Here is a 20,680-nt window from a genome sequence, read left to right as displayed (position 1 = left end):
ACAATTCCTTATCTAGACCCTTTCTGTGCCCTAGTTGCTAGTTTTCGGTTCTAATTACACTGTTTACAACTTGTTTTCAGCATTATTTTGTTTTTCAGTTTGGGTGGTCATTTGAGCTGACATTTTCCTTTCTCATCTCTTGTTGCCAGTATTGTTTTGTCAGTAACATCCAAGGGAGACAGAGTGAGGGCTGGTGATTATGTGCTTAAGATAGCAGATGCATGAGAGAGGGGGATGGGGAGGGTGAGGCAGAGAGAGGGGGGAGGGGGAGGGGGGGAGGAAGGGAGACTGAGGGGGGTGAGGGGTGGGGAGTGAGCTGGAGAAAGACATTTGGTAAAAGAGACACAGAACTGTGTATTCCAGTTATTTATACCACCCCCAGCTGGGAAGAGTTTGAAGAAATCTATGTATATATTTTAAGAACAGATCTTTTTCATAATGACTTTAAATTGTTTGTTTTTTAAAAACATGATTAGTTCCTTTGTCTTGATGTTCTTGCTCAATGACTTAAATGATTACTGAGATGATGCATTTTCAACCTTCTGGTGCTTGCAAGATGATATGGCTAAATCAAAGTCCAGTGAAAGGTTACACAGAGAGCCATTGAAAAGTTGAAAGTCAGCTTCAGGATCTCAACTGTGAGGGTTCCTCCCATTAAGAACTAAATAAAGTGAGGCTTGGATGTCATCTTGTGAGTCTTGTGTGACACTTTTAAGATTTTAGTTTTAATATTGCCTGAAAATGCTTTTCCCCCCTTGCTTATAGGTATGGAAGATGTTACATGTGATAGAACTGAGTTCCTGAGTAATTACCTGACCAATGTGGATGATATTACTCTAGTGCCTGGAACTCTAGGAAGAATTCGATCCAAATTTAGCAACAATGCTAAATGTAAGTTGATTCTTAAAATCCGTGGTTAGAGTGATAATACAGTGGACTGGGTAAAGGTTTGTTTTCTGGAGCTGGAACACTTTGGCAAAAATCCTAGCTCTGCTCCTGCTTAGCTGAGTGACCTTGAGTAAGTCATTTAAACCCTGAACCTCAGTTTTTTTTCCTCTGATATGGGGAAAATGGGGATGATAAATGACAGTAGCTATTTACAGAGTTGTGGTAATTAATCTATGTATATTGTCCAGAGTAGTTCCTGGCACAGACTAGTATTATGTAAATATTTACTCTTATTTTTATCATGTAGAAATGTAACTTAATTTGAGGCATGTTTATAACCATAACTTTCTGTTTACAAGAGAAGAGTTTTTCAGCATTAAGTTCAGGCTAGTTCCTTTGCTAAAACTAGAGTCTAAAGAGAATCACTTTTGGACACTGAAAGTTTCTAGCCACGTGGAAAGGGGCTCTTCCCCTTTGTCAAATTGATTGGTGGTACCCAGGAGGGAAGAATATTAAGCCCTCGGAATTGGCAACTGTTTTGAAAGATTGGCAGTGAAATTAACAGGAATAATCTTGTCACGTGGGCTTTACATGTCAAGTGATGATATGCCACTAAAGACTTTTAAATTTGTGCACTAAGACATTTAGGTGCTGCCCACCTAGGTTTTGAGAAGTCTATAGTTTTATTGGAGACATGGCTCATTTTGAAAAAAGAACATTTTTGGAGTTTTTAAGCCTTGGTAATAAGAAACCACTGACACCAAGGTTAAAGTTTTAGAAAATTAAATGTTTTTTTCCCAAATTATGTTCCTGAGTCAACACATTTGGGAAATTTCCAAGGTCAGTTCCAAGCAAGGTTGTGAAATAAACAACTCATTGGTGTTTCTTGCTTCTTCTTTCCTTGTCCTTTCCTGTCCCACACAGCCTCCTGTCTTTGCTCACTTGAGATAGGTGGGCTGTTGGTATAGACTAGATGCAAGCAGTTCGAGTACCTCTTGAATTTAGTATTTGCATTTTGCTTAGGTAAGAAAGAGTATGTCTGTTTTAAAAGATATTTTTAATATCTGAAAATGTAATAGGGAGGTTGTTTAGGGGAAGGAGGGACTTTCCTTGGGAAGTGTGAAATCATAACTATCCAAAATGAAATGCTTTACACTCTACAAAACATTATCATATGTGACTTCATTGGGAGAGACAGGAAAGCAGAGTAGCAAAAGGCAAAAATGGTGTCCACATGTCCAGGTTCAAACCTTAGCTCTGCCAGGAACTCACTGGGTAATGTCGGACAAGCTCCTTTAACACTCTGTGCCTTGGCTTTCTGATCTGTAAATTACAGATTGTGGGAAAGACTAAATGAGACATTATGTATATATAACTGACACTGGTGTAACGTGCACTAGCAAATTGTCAAAGCTAAGGAAGGGTTAATCATGATGGTGGTTTGATTGCATCCTTATTTTAGCTGAATATGTACACAATTTTATTTAATCCTTTTAATAGTCCTGTGTGATATGTATTATTATCTTCTTTGTAGGCAGTACAAGTGAATGATCAGAGAGGGGTGAAGGAGCTGGCTCAGAGGACAGTTAGTGGCAAGCTGTGACAGAAACCCAGATTTGCCTATTCTTAATCACTACTCTTTGTTCACACAAGTGGGACTTGGTGGCATACAAAGATGAGGAGGTCAGGATTGAAGGACTGGTGTCTCAAACATGGACTTGGGCATTTGTTATTTTCTAGTAATTCTCTGGAATGTATCTGAGTACAATATTGCCCCATGCTATTTATTTCTCTTCATTATCAAAGAACATGAACTTTCTCTGGCCTCTTTGAGGACTATGGTTTGTGAGGCTCAAAAGTGTAGAGGTTTAAGGATGGCTTTGTCAATCTGGCTGCCTGGGCATCCGAGTGTGCAGCCTTCTCTACCTTCCAAAGCTGGTTGGCTTAGTGAGGATCTGAAAGCATCTCCCTCCTGGGGTGATTATGGACAACCAGAGAGAAAGAAAGCCCTTCCAAAGCTCTTCTAGAGTGACAGGCACGTGGTATGAACTCAAGTTGGGTTAGCCATTATTGTTATCATTTTCACTTTCCATTAAAAGATGCAACTAAAATTTAACCCCGATTTAAATAGGATGGACAGCACATTTTAGTTTTGGATTCATAGCTTTAGAACAAAGATTCCGAAAGTGGTTTTTGAAGTGTGTATATTTATACTTCAAGGCAACATGTATTTCCGGCAATATGAACAGACATATATTAATATTTATTAATAAATATTTACTGAGTGCCTACTGTGTACCAGGCTCTAGGGATTGCAGCAGCAAGTGATACACACACTGACATTTAGATGGCAGGGATAGCTACACCGTGACAGTGGGTATCTCTCCTGAATGCTGCCTTCCTTTTTTTGCTGATTCTATAATGACATACTACACCAAATTTTTGGAAAACAAAACAAAATCCAAACAACCTACAATCTCCTCTTTCTCCCCACAATCCCCCCAAAAGAGGACATTCAGATAATATAATCCTGTTTATACACAGCCATCATTTACATAGTTTTGCTTTTAGCTGGTTCAGAGTATTGACTAAAATAGCCTTTGTTTGCTGGTAATGAAAAACAAGAAGATGCGTATGTGTGTGCCCATAACCGGAAAGAAACAGCCCCTATGTAATTAGGCTCATAATATTACCATGAAAACAAAATTCCCTTTAAATATATAACTCAATGGATCAGAAGATTCATTTTAAACAGAGTGATGACTTGTTTCAAAGACCTGCAGATAAATAGGAAGTTGTGTTGAAAGCCCCAATGCCCAGTTTAGTTCCTGACATTAAATTGAAAATAAACTAAGTCTCTGCTTCAGAGGAACCATTTTGGGCAACTTGGGAGAAATTTACCTAGTAGTATCCTGATGCTATGAAAGGAGGAATTTCCTTCCAGAAGAGGAGACCTGGACCAACAGACAAGTTTGCTATAGGATTTGTTTCATTTGTTTAATTGCATTTTACTTACTGAAATATGAAGCCCCACATAATTATATATATGTTTAAAATAAAATATTAAAGTGATAGTCCTTCTGGGATAAAGAATTGAATATCCTGCAAGTAAATATTGTCATGTTTTTTGAAATCTTTCTCCCTCTCTCTTTGCACAGATGACCCCAAAGTCATTATTGCTAACCTCACGGTAAGTGTTGGAAGCCACCAGGGCTCTGCTCTTCAAGTGCTTTTCTTCCATGATCATCCCCCACTGCAGGTTGGAGGAACATCTTCCTCACTTTCCTGCCATCTTCTGTATTTGTTGCCCTGAGAGCCTTCAAAACTTCTGGCCTGGGGTCAACTGCAGGCCCCAGAATGGTCTTGGCAATGATGAAAACTGAGACTGTTGGATCCTTCCATTAGAACTGATAAGTCTTCATTCACCATTAATCAAATCTTTACTTTCTCTGAAGCAGATCTGCCCACCATCTGGATCCATTGTTCCCTGATTCAGGGCAGAGACCCTTAAAGCACTAGCAACTTTCCTCAGATAGAATTGTGTGTATCACACCTCCCTTTCTCTACCCCTTGACTTGAAGCAGTTGGGAAAGGCCTTAGGGTATGAGCTGCTCTCAGTTAGGGTCATCCAGAGTCAGGAATGTGTCTTCCAAATTCCTCCCTCCCCTCTGATAGCCTGCTGTACTATCTCCAAAGCTAACCAACCCCCTTTAAACTTATTTATTTTCAGTGTATATTATTTGATAGGGGATAACAAATTCCACTTATTCACGAACCACTCTTTTATTGTTATCATTTTCACTGCCTTCAACTTTTAAGGGAGAGAACACCTAGGACTTCTTCTAGAAGAAAAAGACCAATGTTCATTTTTATTTCAGTGTAAAAAACCAGATCAGCACTTTAAGCCTTATATGAAACAGCACCTTCCCAAACGCTTGCATTATGCCAACAACCGAAGAATTGAGGATATCCATCTCTTAGTGGACCGCAGGTGGCATGTTGCAAGGTAACTTGGGGGCGCTGGCTATCTCTGTTTCTTATCGTTGTAGCCATCTCTTTGGCAACTGGAAATAATTTAAGGTTCTTGGTCATTATTAAAAGAAATAGTTGGACTCATCTCAGTTAAGTGCTGAGATGACGCATCTCCTCTTTCTGGGTGTCGGTGTGTTTGTGTCCCTTTGGAGTGTCTTCATGCACGTATGTGCGTGTGTGTATGCTTGTATCCAATTTTGAATTGATATTTTAGCCTTTGTTTTTATTACTTGAACCAGTCAAAATTATAACTTGGACCTTGTCCTTGGACCCAGGGTGGATGTGGTCTTGGTTGATGAGACTTCGCCTGTAGCAGTGTTTATGGAGGACTTCAGGAAATATGAGTCTAAAAACCTATAATTGTGAATGTGTTTTACATTGCTTTAGTTCCCATGTTTGCCTTCTTTCAAATATTAATGAAGTCTTGCTTTTGAATCTGTGTAGGACATCTGGAGGCTCAGACAGTTTTAAAGAATTAATTGCTAAAAGTTGGTTCATTTTCAACCTGCCCTGGAGGCAGCCATATTCCACACCCTTTCCCTTTAACTTTTCCCTTAAGAACAGGGCTGTGAATCTGTCTTCAGCAATGACAAAATAGCTATGACATGCATCCTACCTAGGTTCCCTACTCCATTTACAAGGGAGACTAGATAATGACAAATTGGTTCCCTAGGAACTTGTATCAATAGAGAATGCTTAGAAAGACGTGTGGCAAACACATAAAGATCCTACTGTAATCTGAAGGGGTTGATAGAGTTAAATATGTGGGGTTATTAAGAGATATATGTGAAGGCCAGAAATTATTGAAATCATGTAGAACAGACATGAGGAGTTAGAAGCATTACAGAGATGTGACCAAAATGGCTTGGTTATACCCTGTGCAGGACCTTTTATGTATGGGGTGACTTGGGGGAAGAGAGAAAATTTGATGCAGTTGTCAGGTTTATATGAAGAAGAGCACATGGGGGTTGAGCAGATGTTATGTGAAAGATGATGACAGCTGTTCAAATTAGCATAGACCCAAGCCAGGCATTTTAATTAGCAGTAAATCTTTTTAATATTAACTCTTTCATGGCTGGGTTACATATGCACATATGTTATTATCATCCCAACTTCAAGATGCTGTTTGGTAAGGGTGGAAACACTTTTGATAGATTTCTTTATTTTCCCCAAGTACTTTACTTCATTGCTATGTGCCCTGTATGTATTAGGAATACTCATATTAATAAACATAAACTTTATTTGGAAAAGGATCTTATGACACTTATGTAAAAGGTGAATTCCTGTTATAAGGGGAAAGACTAAAGAGCTTGACGTCTTGAGAGCAGTGTTTTCATTTTCTATTTCTTTTTTTTCTTTAAATTTTTTTTTTTTTTTTTTAGTTGTAGATAGACAGCGTGCCTTTATTCTATTTGTTTACTTTTTATGTGGTGCTAAGGATAGAACCCGGTGCCTCACACATGCTAGGCAAGTACTCTGCCACTGAGCTACAGCCCCAGCTCCCCCATTTTCTATTTCTAAGAAGAGATATTGTGTAGGATTTTGTTAGATATGTCACCATCAGAGTTCATTTGACTCTCAATTATACAATTATACTCTAGTTGTAGTGTACTTAGAGGCAAATTTGCATACAAGCCTTTTACAGAATCCAGAACTCTAAGCATTGATGAAATATCTCATATTTTTGAAGAGCCTACTGTGTGGTGGTATGTGGTCCCACAGGGAAAGTCTTAGCACTCTTAAGGCTAGTGAGGCACGTGGAGAGGCAGAGCATTACCCAGGATAAGTGTTCTGCGAGGATCTACGAGAAGGGTACTGATTCAGTTCAAAGGTCTCCATTGATTGTTATGTGACTGTCAAGGCAAGGATGCTTGGAGAAATGGAGAGAAGTATCTTGTCATCACCACAGGAATGATGCAATCGAAACAGAGACAAACGGGCTTTCAAAAGCCCCTTCTCAGAGATCCTCTGTATCCTGAAACTGGCTTTTTATCAGAGCGATTTCAGGAGAAATCCTGACTGATGATAAAATTGTTTCAATATAGGAAACCTTTGGATGTTTATAAGAAACCATCAGGAAAATGTTTTTTCCAGGGGGACCATGGATTTGATAACAAAGTCAACAGCATGCAGGTACGATCCCAGAACTGTGCGCTGACATTGCGTTTTGTTTTAGCCATTGTTGGAAGGGATGGGAGTGGAGGGGTGAATTGACATCTTGTTGTGGCATTCATACATAGAGCAAGGCTTGCTACTGGATGTCAGGAATGGTTGGTTAATTGTTTCTGTTTGTTTTCTTTTCTTTTGGAAGACCGTTTTTGTAGGTTATGGCCCAACATTTAAGTACAAGACTAAAGTGCCTCCGTTTGAAAACATTGAACTTTACAATGTCATGTGTGGTAAGTCACTCATTAAATCAAAACCAGGGACACCATCTTTAGTTCATGTATGAACTTCCTGAATGTCAGAGAAAGAAATGAGATGTCTCTTCTAAGACCATCTCTGCTTTTTGCAAAAAAAATGTTGTAACTTGCTCATTGGTTCAAAGGACAGAATGTCATCCCTTCTAAGGCGTCTTTGTCTCCCTTCAACAGTTGACTAGCAGGGAGTTTTCACAGTGTTGCTGTTGGCAGCCTCTGGCTGATCCAACATAGCATTACAGTTTGACACTGCTGGTCAGAGACCTGATGAAGCAAGAGTTGGGCATGGAGCTTTTCCCACCTCTCTCTCTCTCTCACATTGCAGCCCAGCTAAAATTTTGCCAGCTTGCATCCTGGCCAGCTATTTATGTGCTCCTAATTATTTTTCTTCCTTGAGCTTCTAGTTGCTGAATGAGGACAACTTTTCCTATTTAGTAAGGGAGTGCCAGTCTGGTGGTTAGAGGGGGAGTCTGTAAGTCGGGTCTCCTGGGTTCTTTTCCCATCTTGGCTGCTCACTCTTCCCTGTCCTGCCTCCCAGCTTAGGCAAGTCAGTCACTGTGTGCCCACTTGGCAACCATTCACTTGCTGTGAAATCAGCCTGTTGGTGTAATAGTGGCACTTCAAGGCACCAGGCCAGAGCCTCCTCTTGTCCCCACATTTGTGTGGAGTGTATTAGAGGACAGGCCTATGGTTATTTATTGACTATAAGTCTTATTTTGGATGAAAAAGTCCCAGAGAAGTGCAGAAAGGCAGTGATATGGAAGCTGAGAGTCCTTGAGATGTCACTATCGCACACACAGGCAATAGCTGTGTAAGACCCTCTTCCTCCACTCTTGTTTTGAGCAGTGCCTCTCTCTATTCATGGTCAAGTGAGGAGCATGGCTATTTCAGGAAGCTGTGGCAAGACATGGTGAGGACAGAATGGTTTTGGGGGTATGTCAGGGATGCTTGCTACCTAAATTTGGTGTTACCTAATTTTGATTTGTGTTTGGGAGTTTACATACCATTGGAGGTGAAAGGTTTTGATTCTTATCATATATCATCAAAAAACATTTAAGAAGAACCTGGTTCCTTTTCTCTCTTTGAATCAGATCTCCTGGGATTGAAGCCAGCTCCTAACAATGGAACTCATGGGAGTTTGAATCACCTCCTGCGTGTTAATACCTTCAGACCAACCATGCCAGAGGAAGTTACCCGACCAAATTATCCAGGGATTATGTACCTTCAGTCTGATTTTGACCTGGGCTGCACCTGTGATGATAAGGTAGAGCCAAAGGTAGAAATAATCTTTATATTTATCACTGAGGAGCTTGTGGGGTTTGTTTGTAACAGCATGTTCAGTGGAACTTTCTTTGATGATGAAGTAGTTTCTCTCTTTGCTGTCCAAAGTGGAGCCGCTGGATGGTGTGATCAAGGGATTTTAATTTTCTTATTTAAAATTTAAATTTAGGGATCCAGCAGTGGCTCATTACTACCATAACACAGACATAGAAATTGAAAGATAAAAAATGTCATTCTATGCATAAATCCCAACCAAAAGCTTTCTTTTCTTCAACCATGGATTGCATATCGATCAGTCATGGTCCTGGCAGGAAACAGGTGGCCAAGATAAAGAGGTTTTGAAAGACACTTTGAAAAGATTGTTTCAATCGTGTTTAATGAGATAACTATTTACAGAGGCTGGGCAGGGGAGATGGAAGTCAATGAGGAATGGTAAGGTGCTCCGGGGTAGGAGGATAGATCCAGACCCTGAAAAGTGAGGGGTGGGGGCAAGTTATCAGAACACAGAGACCTGGGTAGGAAGGAATTATTAGATTTATTAGCTGAGACCAGGTAGTACATTGCATCTTGGTTGGGAGGGAGACAGGGAATAATACCCTCCTTTCCCTCTCCTTTACTCCCCTACAGATGTCTCCCATTGGTAGAGTCCAACAGGAAACCAGAGGGCAAGTTTGCCTTTTGATACAGTCCCCAGAGGTCAGCCTCCCAGGACACAGAGTAGGGTGGGGAAAGGTACAACACCAATGAGGCAGTATTGTTGCTACAGAGACTACCATCATTCCATGTTTGAACAGTTTTTGAAAACCAAACAAACTAAAATGCTAGGCAATAATTTGCTTATTGACATTTATATTGATCAAAGACCAATATAGCAGCCAACCAGTGCTTCTAGCAGCAGGAATGAACCAATGCTACCACATGCAACTGACACAATGCCAGCCCAAAGCAAGGCAATCTGGCATATTTGTATGTGTGGTGTGTTGGTAACTATATGTGTGATTTTTTTTTCAGCTTTAGAAAAATGTAAAATATTTCTTCTATTGCCTAGTCTCCATCTCCTTCTGCTTGCTTCCTTCCAGGATTCCTGGGGGTCCAAGGAGCTACATTTGGAGGTTCCCTACTGTAGGAGTTCAGTTTGCTTGTCTTCCTCATTTCCCCATTTTAATCTTCTTCCCATTTTTTTTTCTCTTGACAAGAACCAAAGGGACTAGTTATAACAAGGCAGGAAATCTCAGAGGTCAGTTTAGAGGAGTCGAATTGCCAAAGTCAACAGGAAGTCATCTCGTGAGGTGGGGTGGAGGCCAGATAATAGGTTTACAGGAATCAATTGGTTGCCTCTTGTTTTCTGAATTATCTGTCTTCCGAGAAGAAGGAGACTGTTGGATATCTTTTCAAACTGTTTCAGAAAAATTCTGCTTTGTCTTAGTCTATGGCTTTCTCCAAAAGACTACCTTCTTCCTCTAAGACATCCAGACATATTAAAAAAAAAAAGTAAAGAATTAAAAAAGTGAATACCTAAGTACACAAATAATAAGAGAGAAAACTTTACAGGTTCAGTGGAAGTTCCATACTTCCCTCCCCATCCTAACTCCTTCCTGCCCAGAGTTTACTGGTGTCCTGAATGTAGTGTGTATATTTCCAATGCATGTGTCTGTACATTTATTTTATATATTTATAGCTCAAGTAATATATGATGTAATCTTTAGTATGTTTCCAAAGATGATTTATGTGTATTTTGCATAGTATAAATTTTTATATGAATGCTATTATACTATTTGAACCCTGCAATTATTTTATTTATCATTGTTGTTTTCATAAAGAATCAGTGAACATTTATTTATAATCCACTGTACATGAAATGCCTTTCAAATGTTATCATTATGATTTTGAGATACATTTATGTGTGTTAATATATTGTTAGCTCACTCATTTTTACTACTTATAGTTGTATTTAATTGTAAAAATGTATCATACTGATTTCATTGATTTTCCTATTTGAGAATGCTTGGTAATTTCAAATGTTACTCTTATGAATGATGCTGCAACAAATGTTATTGTAAATGTATTTTATACATTTAAGCTAAAATGTCTCTAGGATGTATGTAGTGGCAGATAGAGTCACTGACCAATTATGTTTTAGAATTGTTGACTTATTAATTTTTAGTTCTGGAAAAAGCAATTTCATCCATTAGTTTGGAAATTATTTTAGTGTACCTAAGGATTTATCTGAAATACTGAGGCACTATTATAATTAATTATATATATTTTTGCATGCCCAGGTAAACATCATTACCAACATGGGAAGTTGGTACATGATTTCCCACAGCTTTAAGGAAAGGAAACAGTCATGGAGAGATTAAAGAAGGTGCTCATAGACACAGAACAACTAGGAAGTGGAGATTAGAATGTCAAAACAGAAATTCCTCAGAATAGTTTATGATATTAACAGAGTTTAAGATTCAGGCAGTATCAAATAGAGAGAGGGTACAGGAAAGAATGAACATTTCTGACTTGCTTTTTTCCCCCCCTGCTTTTCTGGTATTCACTCATGAAGAACAAGCTGGATGAACTCAATAAACGCCTTCATACAAAAGGGTCCACAGAAGGTAAGGGGTTGGTTAAAAAAAATTATATAAGGTTTATTTTCTAGTATGAAAAAATTGGAGACTTCTATTTGCTTCATAGTATAAGAATACTATTTAAAAAATTCCTACTTGTATTGCAAAGTGATTTTTATATCCATCTGATGAAGGGTGTTGGTTTATTCTGTGTGCCCAAGATGCCAGCTGTGAGATAGAAAACTGTGACTTGATTTTTCATTTTCTTCAGTTGCTTCCAAGCCCCCCCGCCCCAACCAGATAATCCACTGTGTATCTGATGGGTTTCAAGGGAAGATGCTAATGGAGACTCCTATACAAGGAATGGTAGTCATAATTATAAATGAGTAGCTGGTTCCTATGCTGAAGCTCACCTACCTGGAGTGTCAGTGTATATGTTGTAGGGAAAGAGACACAGGGGAATCAAATCAGAACTCCCCCTTCAAATAAAGGATTATCTTGAGGCCTGATTTCAATCCCCTCCTATCTTATCCTGCCATCATGTATAACATACATCGATAACAAACATGTATTAATAAACTTTTTCAAACTTGAGATATGACAAGAAAAAAAAAAACAACTCAGTGATTTTTGTCAGGAAAGACACACAAGATTGGGAGCAGTGGTGTATGCCTATAATCCCAGCAACTGGGAAGACTGAGGCAGAAGGATTGCAAATTCAAAGCCTGCCTTGGCAACTTAGCAAAACCCTGTCTCAGAATAAAAAATAAAAAATAAAAAGGGTGAAGGATGGATGTGGCTCAGTCGTAAAGTACCCCTGGGTTCAATCCCCACTACCAAGGAGAAAGAGAGAGAGAGAGAGAGAGAGACATGATCTGCTCACATTTTACTATGCTGACTTTAGGTTCAGTGGGTCCCTACTTGCTTTATTCTTAATTCTAGAGTCTGGGTTGACAGAGTAGCCCCTGTATGTGACATATCCTGTCTAGGGCAGCACAAAGAAATGCATATTGTAACTCAGCATTTCTATCATGAGGCACTTCACTTCCATTCACAATTCACTGGCCAAAGCCTTATCACTGGCACCAATGGTGCAGGGAAATATATTCTTTCCACTAGGACCTTGTCTCACAAGTCACATGGCAATGGGTGGAGACAATAAATAATTAGGAATAAAAATGCAATTTACCTTCTTCCTTCTAACTTTGAAATTCCAAACTTTAGAAGAAAATAGAAGAGGGTGTGGAGGCTACTGTATGGGTTAATATAGTAGATGGGACAGCTTGTTGAAACAGCAGGGGAATAACTGAGAGTAAGGAACCATATAGGACACAAGCATAGCACCCCCAAGCCATGCAGCAAAGATGCACAAGGTCAAGTTTTCCTGAGACCATCGCTGGAGTTATTAGCTTATTTATGGTTCATTTATCATATGTGCTGTTTCCAATCTTACTAAGCAGAAGTTGAAGAAAGCAGTAGAAGACTTTTTATTTACTTGACTTATTTTTCTCCTTTATAAAGATCTTCATCTGCCCTTCTTCCTTTTCTCCATCCTCCTCCTCCTCCTCCTTCCTTTGATCACAGAGGATGTAGACTCAGGCATATAATTGGGTAAATCCATTTTTAAAGGTGGAATTCATTGGTGAAAGCTACACATATCCTGTACAAAATCTGAGTGATTTGAAATGTTTGACCTCCGTAAACCATGTGGACTATGGTGTCATAATAATTACAAGAATTGGGATGCTGCCAGGGTCAAGGATAGATAGTCTCATGATTTGAGTTTTTCAAATATTCAATCACAAAGCAAAGAAATAGTACCGAGAAGCTTCTCTTCTAAAAGCCACTGGTTTGTTGATGATGATTTTTTATTAAATTATTTATTTATTCTAATTTGTTATACATGATGGCAGAATGCAATTCATTTCATATTACACACATGGAGCACAATTTTTCAAGTCACTGGTTGTGCACAAAGTATTTTCACACCATTCATGTCTTCACACATGAACTTAGGGTAATGATGTCTAACTCATTCCATTGTCATTTCTACCCCCTTGCCCCTTCCTTTCCCCTCCCTCCCCTTTGTCCTGTCTAAAGTTCCTACATTCCCCCCCTGCTCCCCTCCCATTGCCATTATGAGTCAGCATCCTCATATCAAAGAAAACATTTGGCCTTTGTTTTTTTTTTTTTTTTCAGGATTGGCTTACTTCACTTAGCATTATATTCTCCAGCTTCATCCATTTACTTGCAAATACTATGATTTTGTTCTCTTTTAATGCTGAGTAATGTTCCATTGAGTATATATACCCAAGTTTCTCTGTACATTCATCTATTGAAGAATATCTGGGTTGGTTACACAATTTAGCTATTGTGAATTGTGCTGCTATAAACATTGATATGGCTGTGTCCCTGTAGTATGCTGTTTTTTAAGTCTTTTAGGTATAGACTGAGGGGTGGGATAGCTGTGTCAAATGGTGGTTCCATTCCAAGTTTTCCAAGGAATCTCCATACTGCTTTCCAGATTGGCTGCACCAATTTGCAGTCCCACCAGCAATGTATGAGTGTGCCTTTTCCCCCACATCCTCACCAACACTTATTGTTGTTTGTCTTCATAATAGCTGCCATTCTGACTAGAGTGAGGTGAAATCTTACAGTAGTTTTGATTTGCATTTCTCTAATTGCTAGAGATGTTGAACATTTTTCATATATTTGTTGACTGATTGTATAGCTTCTTTTGAGAAGTGTTTGTTTATTTCCTTGGCCCATTTATTAACTGGGTTATTTGGGTTTTTTTTTGGTGTTTAGATTTTTGAGTTCTTTATATACTCTGGAGATTAGTGCTCTATCTGATGTGCAAGTGGTAAAAATTTGCTCCCAGAATAGGCTCTCTGTTCACCTCATTGATTGTTTCTTTTGCTGTGCAGAAGCTTTTTAGTTTGAATCCATCCCATTTATTGATTCTGGGTTTTAATTCTTGTGCTATAGGTGTTTTATTAAGGAAGTCAGGGCCTAATCCCACATGATAAAAGTTTGGGCCTACTTTTTCTTCCATTAAATGCAAGGTCTCTGGTTTAATTATTAGGTCCTTGATCCACTTTGAGTTGAGTTTTGTGAATGGTGAGAGATAGGGGTTTAATTTCATTTTGTTCCATGTGGATTTCCAGTTTTCCCAGCACCATATGTTGAAGAGGCTGTCTTTTCTCTAATGTATGTTTTTGGTGCCTTTGTCTAATATACGATAACTGTACCTGTAGACCAATGGTACAGAATAGAGGACACAGAGACTAACCCACATAACTACAGTTATCTTATGTTGATGATAAGATCCCATGTTTTTGCTGATTCAAACTCTGGTTGTTCATGGTACTAAAACATTTTGATCTCAGAAATAATTCTCGGTGACATTGTGACAAAATCTTTCTGACAACTGAGCACGAAATAGCCTCAAATCTCCAAACATGAACATAAGAGGCATCTTCTTAATGAATTTGTGACTCTCAGGGATAGAATTTGCAGGTAATATTGTCATCTCTGTGTGGTTTGCTCAGTTGAACAAAAGTCTCTTACACCTACCACCAAAGGGTCTTTTCAAGCATAAAAGCTTAACATTTGTGGATTCATTCAATGTTTGTAGGATGCTCACCCTGGCCTGGTTCTGGTTTCTCTGAGACAGCTGCACCTATAAAAAGTGGCAGCATAAAATATTAGAGGAGACTCATAGTGGCACATGCCCTTGGTCTGCTCATGTCCTAATGGGACCAGCCTTTAAAAGAATTTTGTGAAGTAAAAATAATTATATGTCATGGTTGTATTATGGGTAAAGCATTTTCTTGTTTAGATTCTGGAATATGCATACACCTCAATACTCTATTTTTTTCTTCATCTCTTGGTCTTTTTTCTGTCTTCTTATAGGCTCTCTTTTGGTCATTTCTTTGGCAGCAAAGCAACATTTTCTTAGTCCAAGTCCTTTCAGGCCTCTGTGATGTTTCCTGTGTCATAAATCCTAGTCTCCCATTTAAAATATTGAATGCTTGCTCCACTGGAGCAGAACCTTGTGAATGCAAATCTCTGTGTGTGTGAGCACATGAATCTATTCAGAGTAATTACTTCCCTTTTCTGGATACCTTTGAGTATGTGTTGAAGCTTGTAATTTGTAAACCTACATTTCTATACAAAGGTAAAATTGTACAATTTTTGTTATTAGTTGTTTTAAACACAGATATAGGTAGTTGATATATTTCAGAATAAGCCATATGTTACACATAACCCACTTGAAATATTCATATGTGGCTGTTTTAATGTCATATGCTGTAAAATCACTCATATATCTGTATAAAGCACACATGTAAAGGCTGCACATTCCAGTAATGAAATAACCCAGGGGATATTTGGAGATTTAAAAAAAAGAGGTATATTAAATTAATCATAGGAAATAGTTTGCTATAAATATTTAAACTGTTATAGAATGAAGTCATTTGCCAAAATGAAAAGGAAGAAAATGTAGTCTTCCAAGATGGTGATCTACACTGCAATTGTATTTCTAGATAAGTGATAAATTCCAGATCTTAATTGTACGCTGGTTGCTCTTTCTGGGTCACATGTAGCTAACATCTTGATGGACTTACTATGCAATGAAAACTCATTTCCTTGTGACATTGAATCAATGGATGAATGCATGAATAAAATGGAAAATTTAAAAACTCTCATAGCAGGCGATTCTAGCACTGAAGCTGGCTATAATTTTTGTGGTAAGAATTATTACAATATTTAGTTTCACCTTAGTCTTTATTTACATGGTTATAAAATGTTTTATATTTTCTTAAGTTAGAATTCACTATCATCTTTATATAAAAAGGAATTGAAAATCATTTTTAAATGATATGGTTTTGTATGTATATGTTTAGCTCCTTCTCACACACAATGAGAGAAGAGTGACTTAAGGAGTGATAAGACTTACTAACTTTAAAGTAGTATTTTGAATATTTTAGAGAGGGAATCTCTTGTCTCTCTTTTTGATTCTAAAAATGTTTCTTAGTTTTATTATATTTTGGAGTTGCTAGTTGTCTTAAAGAAGAAGATGTACTTGTGTTTCTCTGTATGTGTGTCCATGTGTGTGTTTTAAGGAAGACTTGGAAGAAATCATTACACAGTATAATTGCTTGTGATTTATAGTAGATTTGATATAGACACTGAATTCTAATCATCTTTAACTACCAATATTGTTTGCTGATACTAAGCTGTGACAACTACAACCACTATGACCAAAGCTAGTTTGGGTGAAGACTGACCTTGGTGTATTACATGTTTTGCTCTTTGACAGTACAACATCCCAGGGAAGCAGAAGCCTTTAGGATGTTAAGTTTCGGAGTTGCAGAGTTATGAAGAGCTGAGATGAGATTTGACTCCAGTTCTAGTGACACTTAAGCCTATGTGATTTCCTCTGAAAATGCTTTTTATTCTAAGTGTTGGCACAAAGCGAATATGTCAGGAGAGAATTTCAGTTCATGTCAAGATTTGCAAGTTGTTATGAAATACTAAAGGCTTTGATACAAATGATTGTCCTTGTTAGGGCTTACTAATGTTGTCTCAGCATATATCACTTGGACAGAACTGATGCACAGGAGCAGATGGACCTTCATTCCAATATGTTCTCCATTAGAACAACCCAGCAGGCAGCATCCGGCTGGAGATTGCCCCAAAGGCTAAAGTGACAAATGATGTCAAGAGGTTTGAGGCCTAGAGTCTTGGTGCTGCTATGTAGCCGAATTATCTAGTATAAATAATAAACCCCCAATTTCTCCATCAGTAAAATGGAGGGGGAACTGATCTGCCCAATCTGTCTCTCAGCATTATGTTAGGCAGGTCATATGTAAAACCCAGCTTTTTATTTTTATGTATTTTTTATTGATTCATCAATAAGTCTTTACCAAGTAGATATTATGTGATTGGTGGTAGAGAAGAAGGATCTGGTAGTAAAAAACACAGATAAAGTCCCTGTCCTCATACAGTTATTGATCTATGGAAGGACGTAGGAAGTAGATGAATTACAGCATACTGTTTCAAGGGTTGAGGTAAGAACAGAGCACTAATAGAGACGTCCAGTAGAATCCCAAAGGAGATTGAAATGTCAGTGAATGATAATAGACACTTATAAAGCAAAGAAGGAGAAAGAATACAGGAAAAGGAAAGGTCTTGTGTAGAGGTTTTTGTGGTCAAATTTAAGAGCATATTATTGTGGGAGTGAATGTTTAAAAAACAAAAGGGGAGGAGAGATTTTCATGTGGCTGCAAGTTAGCCAGCCAATCTGTGGGAATGTGAATCAGGAAGCTGAGGAGGGAAGAGAAACACAAACTCAGGTCTGCATGACCAAACTTTGGAAGGGAAAAACAGTAAATGCTGGGGAGTCCACACCACTTAAAAAGATTTGTCTCACAGCATCTTGCCAAATGTGGTATCTGGAGGAGAACCTTGGCGTGTACCAAAATGCCAGAGACACTATTGTAAACAGGAATCAGGGTGTGGAATAAAGGCTCTGTCTAGAATTCTATGGAGCAGGATCCCAGTCTGGGAAGGCACAGCCACAGAAAAAAAATCACAGGAGAAGGATGGTTAATGGGTACAGAAGTGCAGTTGGACAGCAGGAATAACTTCTATATGGCATAATGGAGTAACTACATGACCAAAATTAACTATAAATTTCAAAGTAACTTATAGAGAGGATTTTAAATGTTCTCAATGCAAAGAAATGATAAGTGTTTGAGGTAATAAACATACCAATTACACTGATCCATTTACCCTGATATGTACACATGGTACATATGTGTTAGAATATCATACTGTAACCCATAAATATGTGCAAATGCTGTGACAGTTAAAAATTTTTAAATATTTTGAAAGTAAATACTTTAAAAGCATGAATACTTCAATTACTTATTGGAGTCACTTACTGTAGGAAAAAATAAAAAAAGAAATCACAGGAACATGTTGTCAAAGCAGAAGCTTGTGGCTTAGTCTTGAGGCGAAGATCTTAACGTGTAAGGACAGAATCAAGTACATTTTGTGGCCTGGGTAGGAGCATTTTGTTCAGCAGAAACTCAATATGTGGCTCGCCTAAGAAATTATAAAGACCCACAAAGTCAGGATATGATGAAGATCCTGTGATTCATTGATACTTTGATAAATTGAAAAAGTAAAATCCAAATTTGAATCAGAACTTTAAAATCTGTGTTTTTTACTGCAAAGATTATTTCACTTCTTTCTTGGACAAAACTGCTAAGTTTTAGGAAGACCCAGGTACATTGTTTTGTGGGTGTGGGGGTCAGTTAAGAATCTTGATTGGTTGGATTTTGGAAGGTTGTTGAAACCACTGGGTGTTTTTTTTTTTTTCTTTTTCTTTTTCCTGATGCTCAGTAATAACTGAAAAAGAATTGATCAGATAATGAAACATTTGTGCTTCAGCTGTGTTTCATAATGCAGTTGTGTCCATGCTTCGAAACTGTGAAGCCCAAATTTTTGAAGCAAACTGAAGTCTATATATTCAGAGCAGAAGAATGAGTAGATATGGAGAAGGTGCGTTGGGAAATTGTAGAAAGTGAATCTTGGATATTTGGTTGATCTTGTACTTTTTCCTTTTTAACTCATGTCTCTCCCATGATGGTTGAATTCTATGACCATATTATTTGTCTTACACCTTGAGTGTGAAAAAGAGTGTTTTAATAATATGTCAGAATAGCAGACATAAGCTGGGATGTGGCTTCACCCTGGTTTAATGTCATATACTCTGTGGAGGGCTTTGCTGATGCCATCTTACCCCCATTGTGACATTCATCCTCCTCTGTGTTCCTTCCATATTCTTATGGATAGCTCTAATGTGGTGCAGACTATGTTATTTGTGAGTTATTTGTGCCACGTTTGTCTTTCCCATTGAACTCTGTGCTCTTTGAGGGTAAGAGTTCTATCCTAATATTCTTTGCTCAGTTACTTTTCTTCTACAGCCCAGCACCTGGTCCAATGTAGGTTTTCAATCAGTGTTTGATGAGGAATACATAATGGATGAATTGGGAAGGAGATAAGTGACAGACTGGTGGAGAAGACTGGAGAAGTTATTGTTAGTAGAGAGAAAAGCAATCACATGTGTAATATCAAAGAGGTGTTCACCACTATCATGTGTGGGTGCTGCAAATTGAGAAATGCCAAGAAATGAGGGCCCCTGGAGAAAGGAAGAGCCAGAGTTGGTGGAGACTGTAGATCACCCAAACTATTGTCTGGTGGCTGGTCAAGGAGGGGTGTTACATGTGATTGCTCTTTTGTTGTCCCTTCATGGAACAGATGGGAGGCTAGGCTTGAATTCTGGTTTGGAGAAATGTGCATGGTAAGCATTAACACTTGAATGATTAAAAGAGAATAGCTTCTCAAAAAATTTTGATACTTCTGCTTCCAGCTGAAACCAGGAAATTCAGAGGCAGCAAAAATGAAAACAAGGAAATCATTAATGGAAATTTTGAACCTAGAAAAGGTTTGGTTTGAGTTTCAAAGAAAGTCTGGGTTGGTTTACTGCCCCCCCCCAAGTACTACTGTTATGATTTGCTGGCTTTTACTTTGTTTATTATACTTCACTTATTTAATATTATCATGTAATGTTCTAATTCTTAGGGGTGGGTCCCCAAATTTGGAAGCTTAGGCAACCCTATATTTACTGCCATGCTGCCAAAGCCAAACTATGCAGAACAGGCTTATGTTGTAACAGTGTGGGCCTCTTTGCCTCAAATCATCAGTTCTACTTGGGGGGGTCTTGCAAAGTATTCTATGAAGGGGTTTCTCCATTACTCGCATAGAATGGTAACACTTTAATTAAAGCAACATGTATACATAATTTAATAAGTGATTGCCAGAACTTATTTTCTCTAATAAAATACTAGTAAAAAAAAGTTTTTCCCCCTTAAAAATATATATCACTTAAGGAATTATGAATTGCCTAAGCCTCAATCTCTAAATATTTTGGACTGGAGTGACCCTGATTTCTAAGAATCTATGGAAGTTTTGGCCTGTCCAAAGTGGTCAGATCAGGCTGTAGGCACTAGTATGGAACTAGTAAACTTAATTTCTTCTTCCTCAAAAAGTAAGGTTTCAAACCTTTTTCCTTAAGAAGAGAGGTTTCCCTTGAGGGATTTGTCTCTGCTTTTGGGAGTCTTCACTGAGCTCTTGGGTAACTGATGAACACCTCTTTTCGGTATTTAAAAGACTCTCTTGAATGCCCACTTATTTTATCTATACATGTTCCTTTAAGTTCTTACCTAAAGAGTTTACCTCCATGTGACAAAGCTGCTTCCTTTAAATTCTCATTACCACTCACATTTTATGCTGAAATAATGTATATTTGAGTTGCAGTTTGCAAATAATGATGAGAGAGCCTTCTTCTTAATTAAGTCATTGTTTAGCCTGTTATTCTACTGAAGTCCAATCCTTGGTTTTCCATTCAGTGGAATCATTTCTAATTTT

General features: G+C 38.2%; 1 protein-coding gene across 20 annotated transcripts in view; it reads left to right on the top strand.

The window, feature by feature from the left end:
* Enpp2 (ectonucleotide pyrophosphatase/phosphodiesterase 2) overlaps positions 1 to 20,680 on the top strand; it is a 116,984-nt gene that overhangs the window by 83,996 nt on the left and 12,308 nt on the right. For 4 of the 20 annotated variants that reach the window (XM_046464679.1, XM_046464686.1, XM_046464683.2 and 1 more), the window contains 9 exons: positions 766 to 891; positions 4,047 to 4,078; positions 4,767 to 4,894; positions 6,966 to 7,053; positions 7,232 to 7,319; positions 8,432 to 8,616; positions 11,176 to 11,227; positions 15,787 to 15,930; positions 19,623 to 19,697. In XM_046464679.1, coding sequence (XP_046320635.1) covers positions 766 to 891; positions 4,047 to 4,078; positions 4,767 to 4,894; positions 6,966 to 7,053; positions 7,232 to 7,319; positions 8,432 to 8,616; positions 11,176 to 11,227; positions 15,787 to 15,930; positions 19,623 to 19,697 — 918 coding nt within the window. The remainder of the gene's footprint in view (positions 1 to 765; positions 892 to 4,046; positions 4,079 to 4,766; positions 4,895 to 6,965; positions 7,054 to 7,231; positions 7,320 to 8,431; positions 8,617 to 11,175; positions 11,228 to 15,786; positions 15,931 to 19,622; positions 19,698 to 20,680) is intronic. The other 16 variants (XM_046464690.2, XM_058585700.1, XM_046464692.2 and 13 more) reach the window with 6 other exon arrangements.

This window comes from Marmota monax, unplaced genomic scaffold (genome assembly GCF_021218885.2).
Source record: "Marmota monax isolate L192 unplaced genomic scaffold, Marmota_monax_Labrador192_F-V1.1 WCK01_AAM20220418_F8-fsc00003, whole genome shotgun sequence".
NCBI classification, from domain to species: Eukaryota; Metazoa; Chordata; class Mammalia; order Rodentia; family Sciuridae; genus Marmota; species Marmota monax.
The sequence above is the reverse complement of the archived record's forward strand: the minus strand, read 5'-3'. Positions and strand labels throughout refer to the sequence as shown.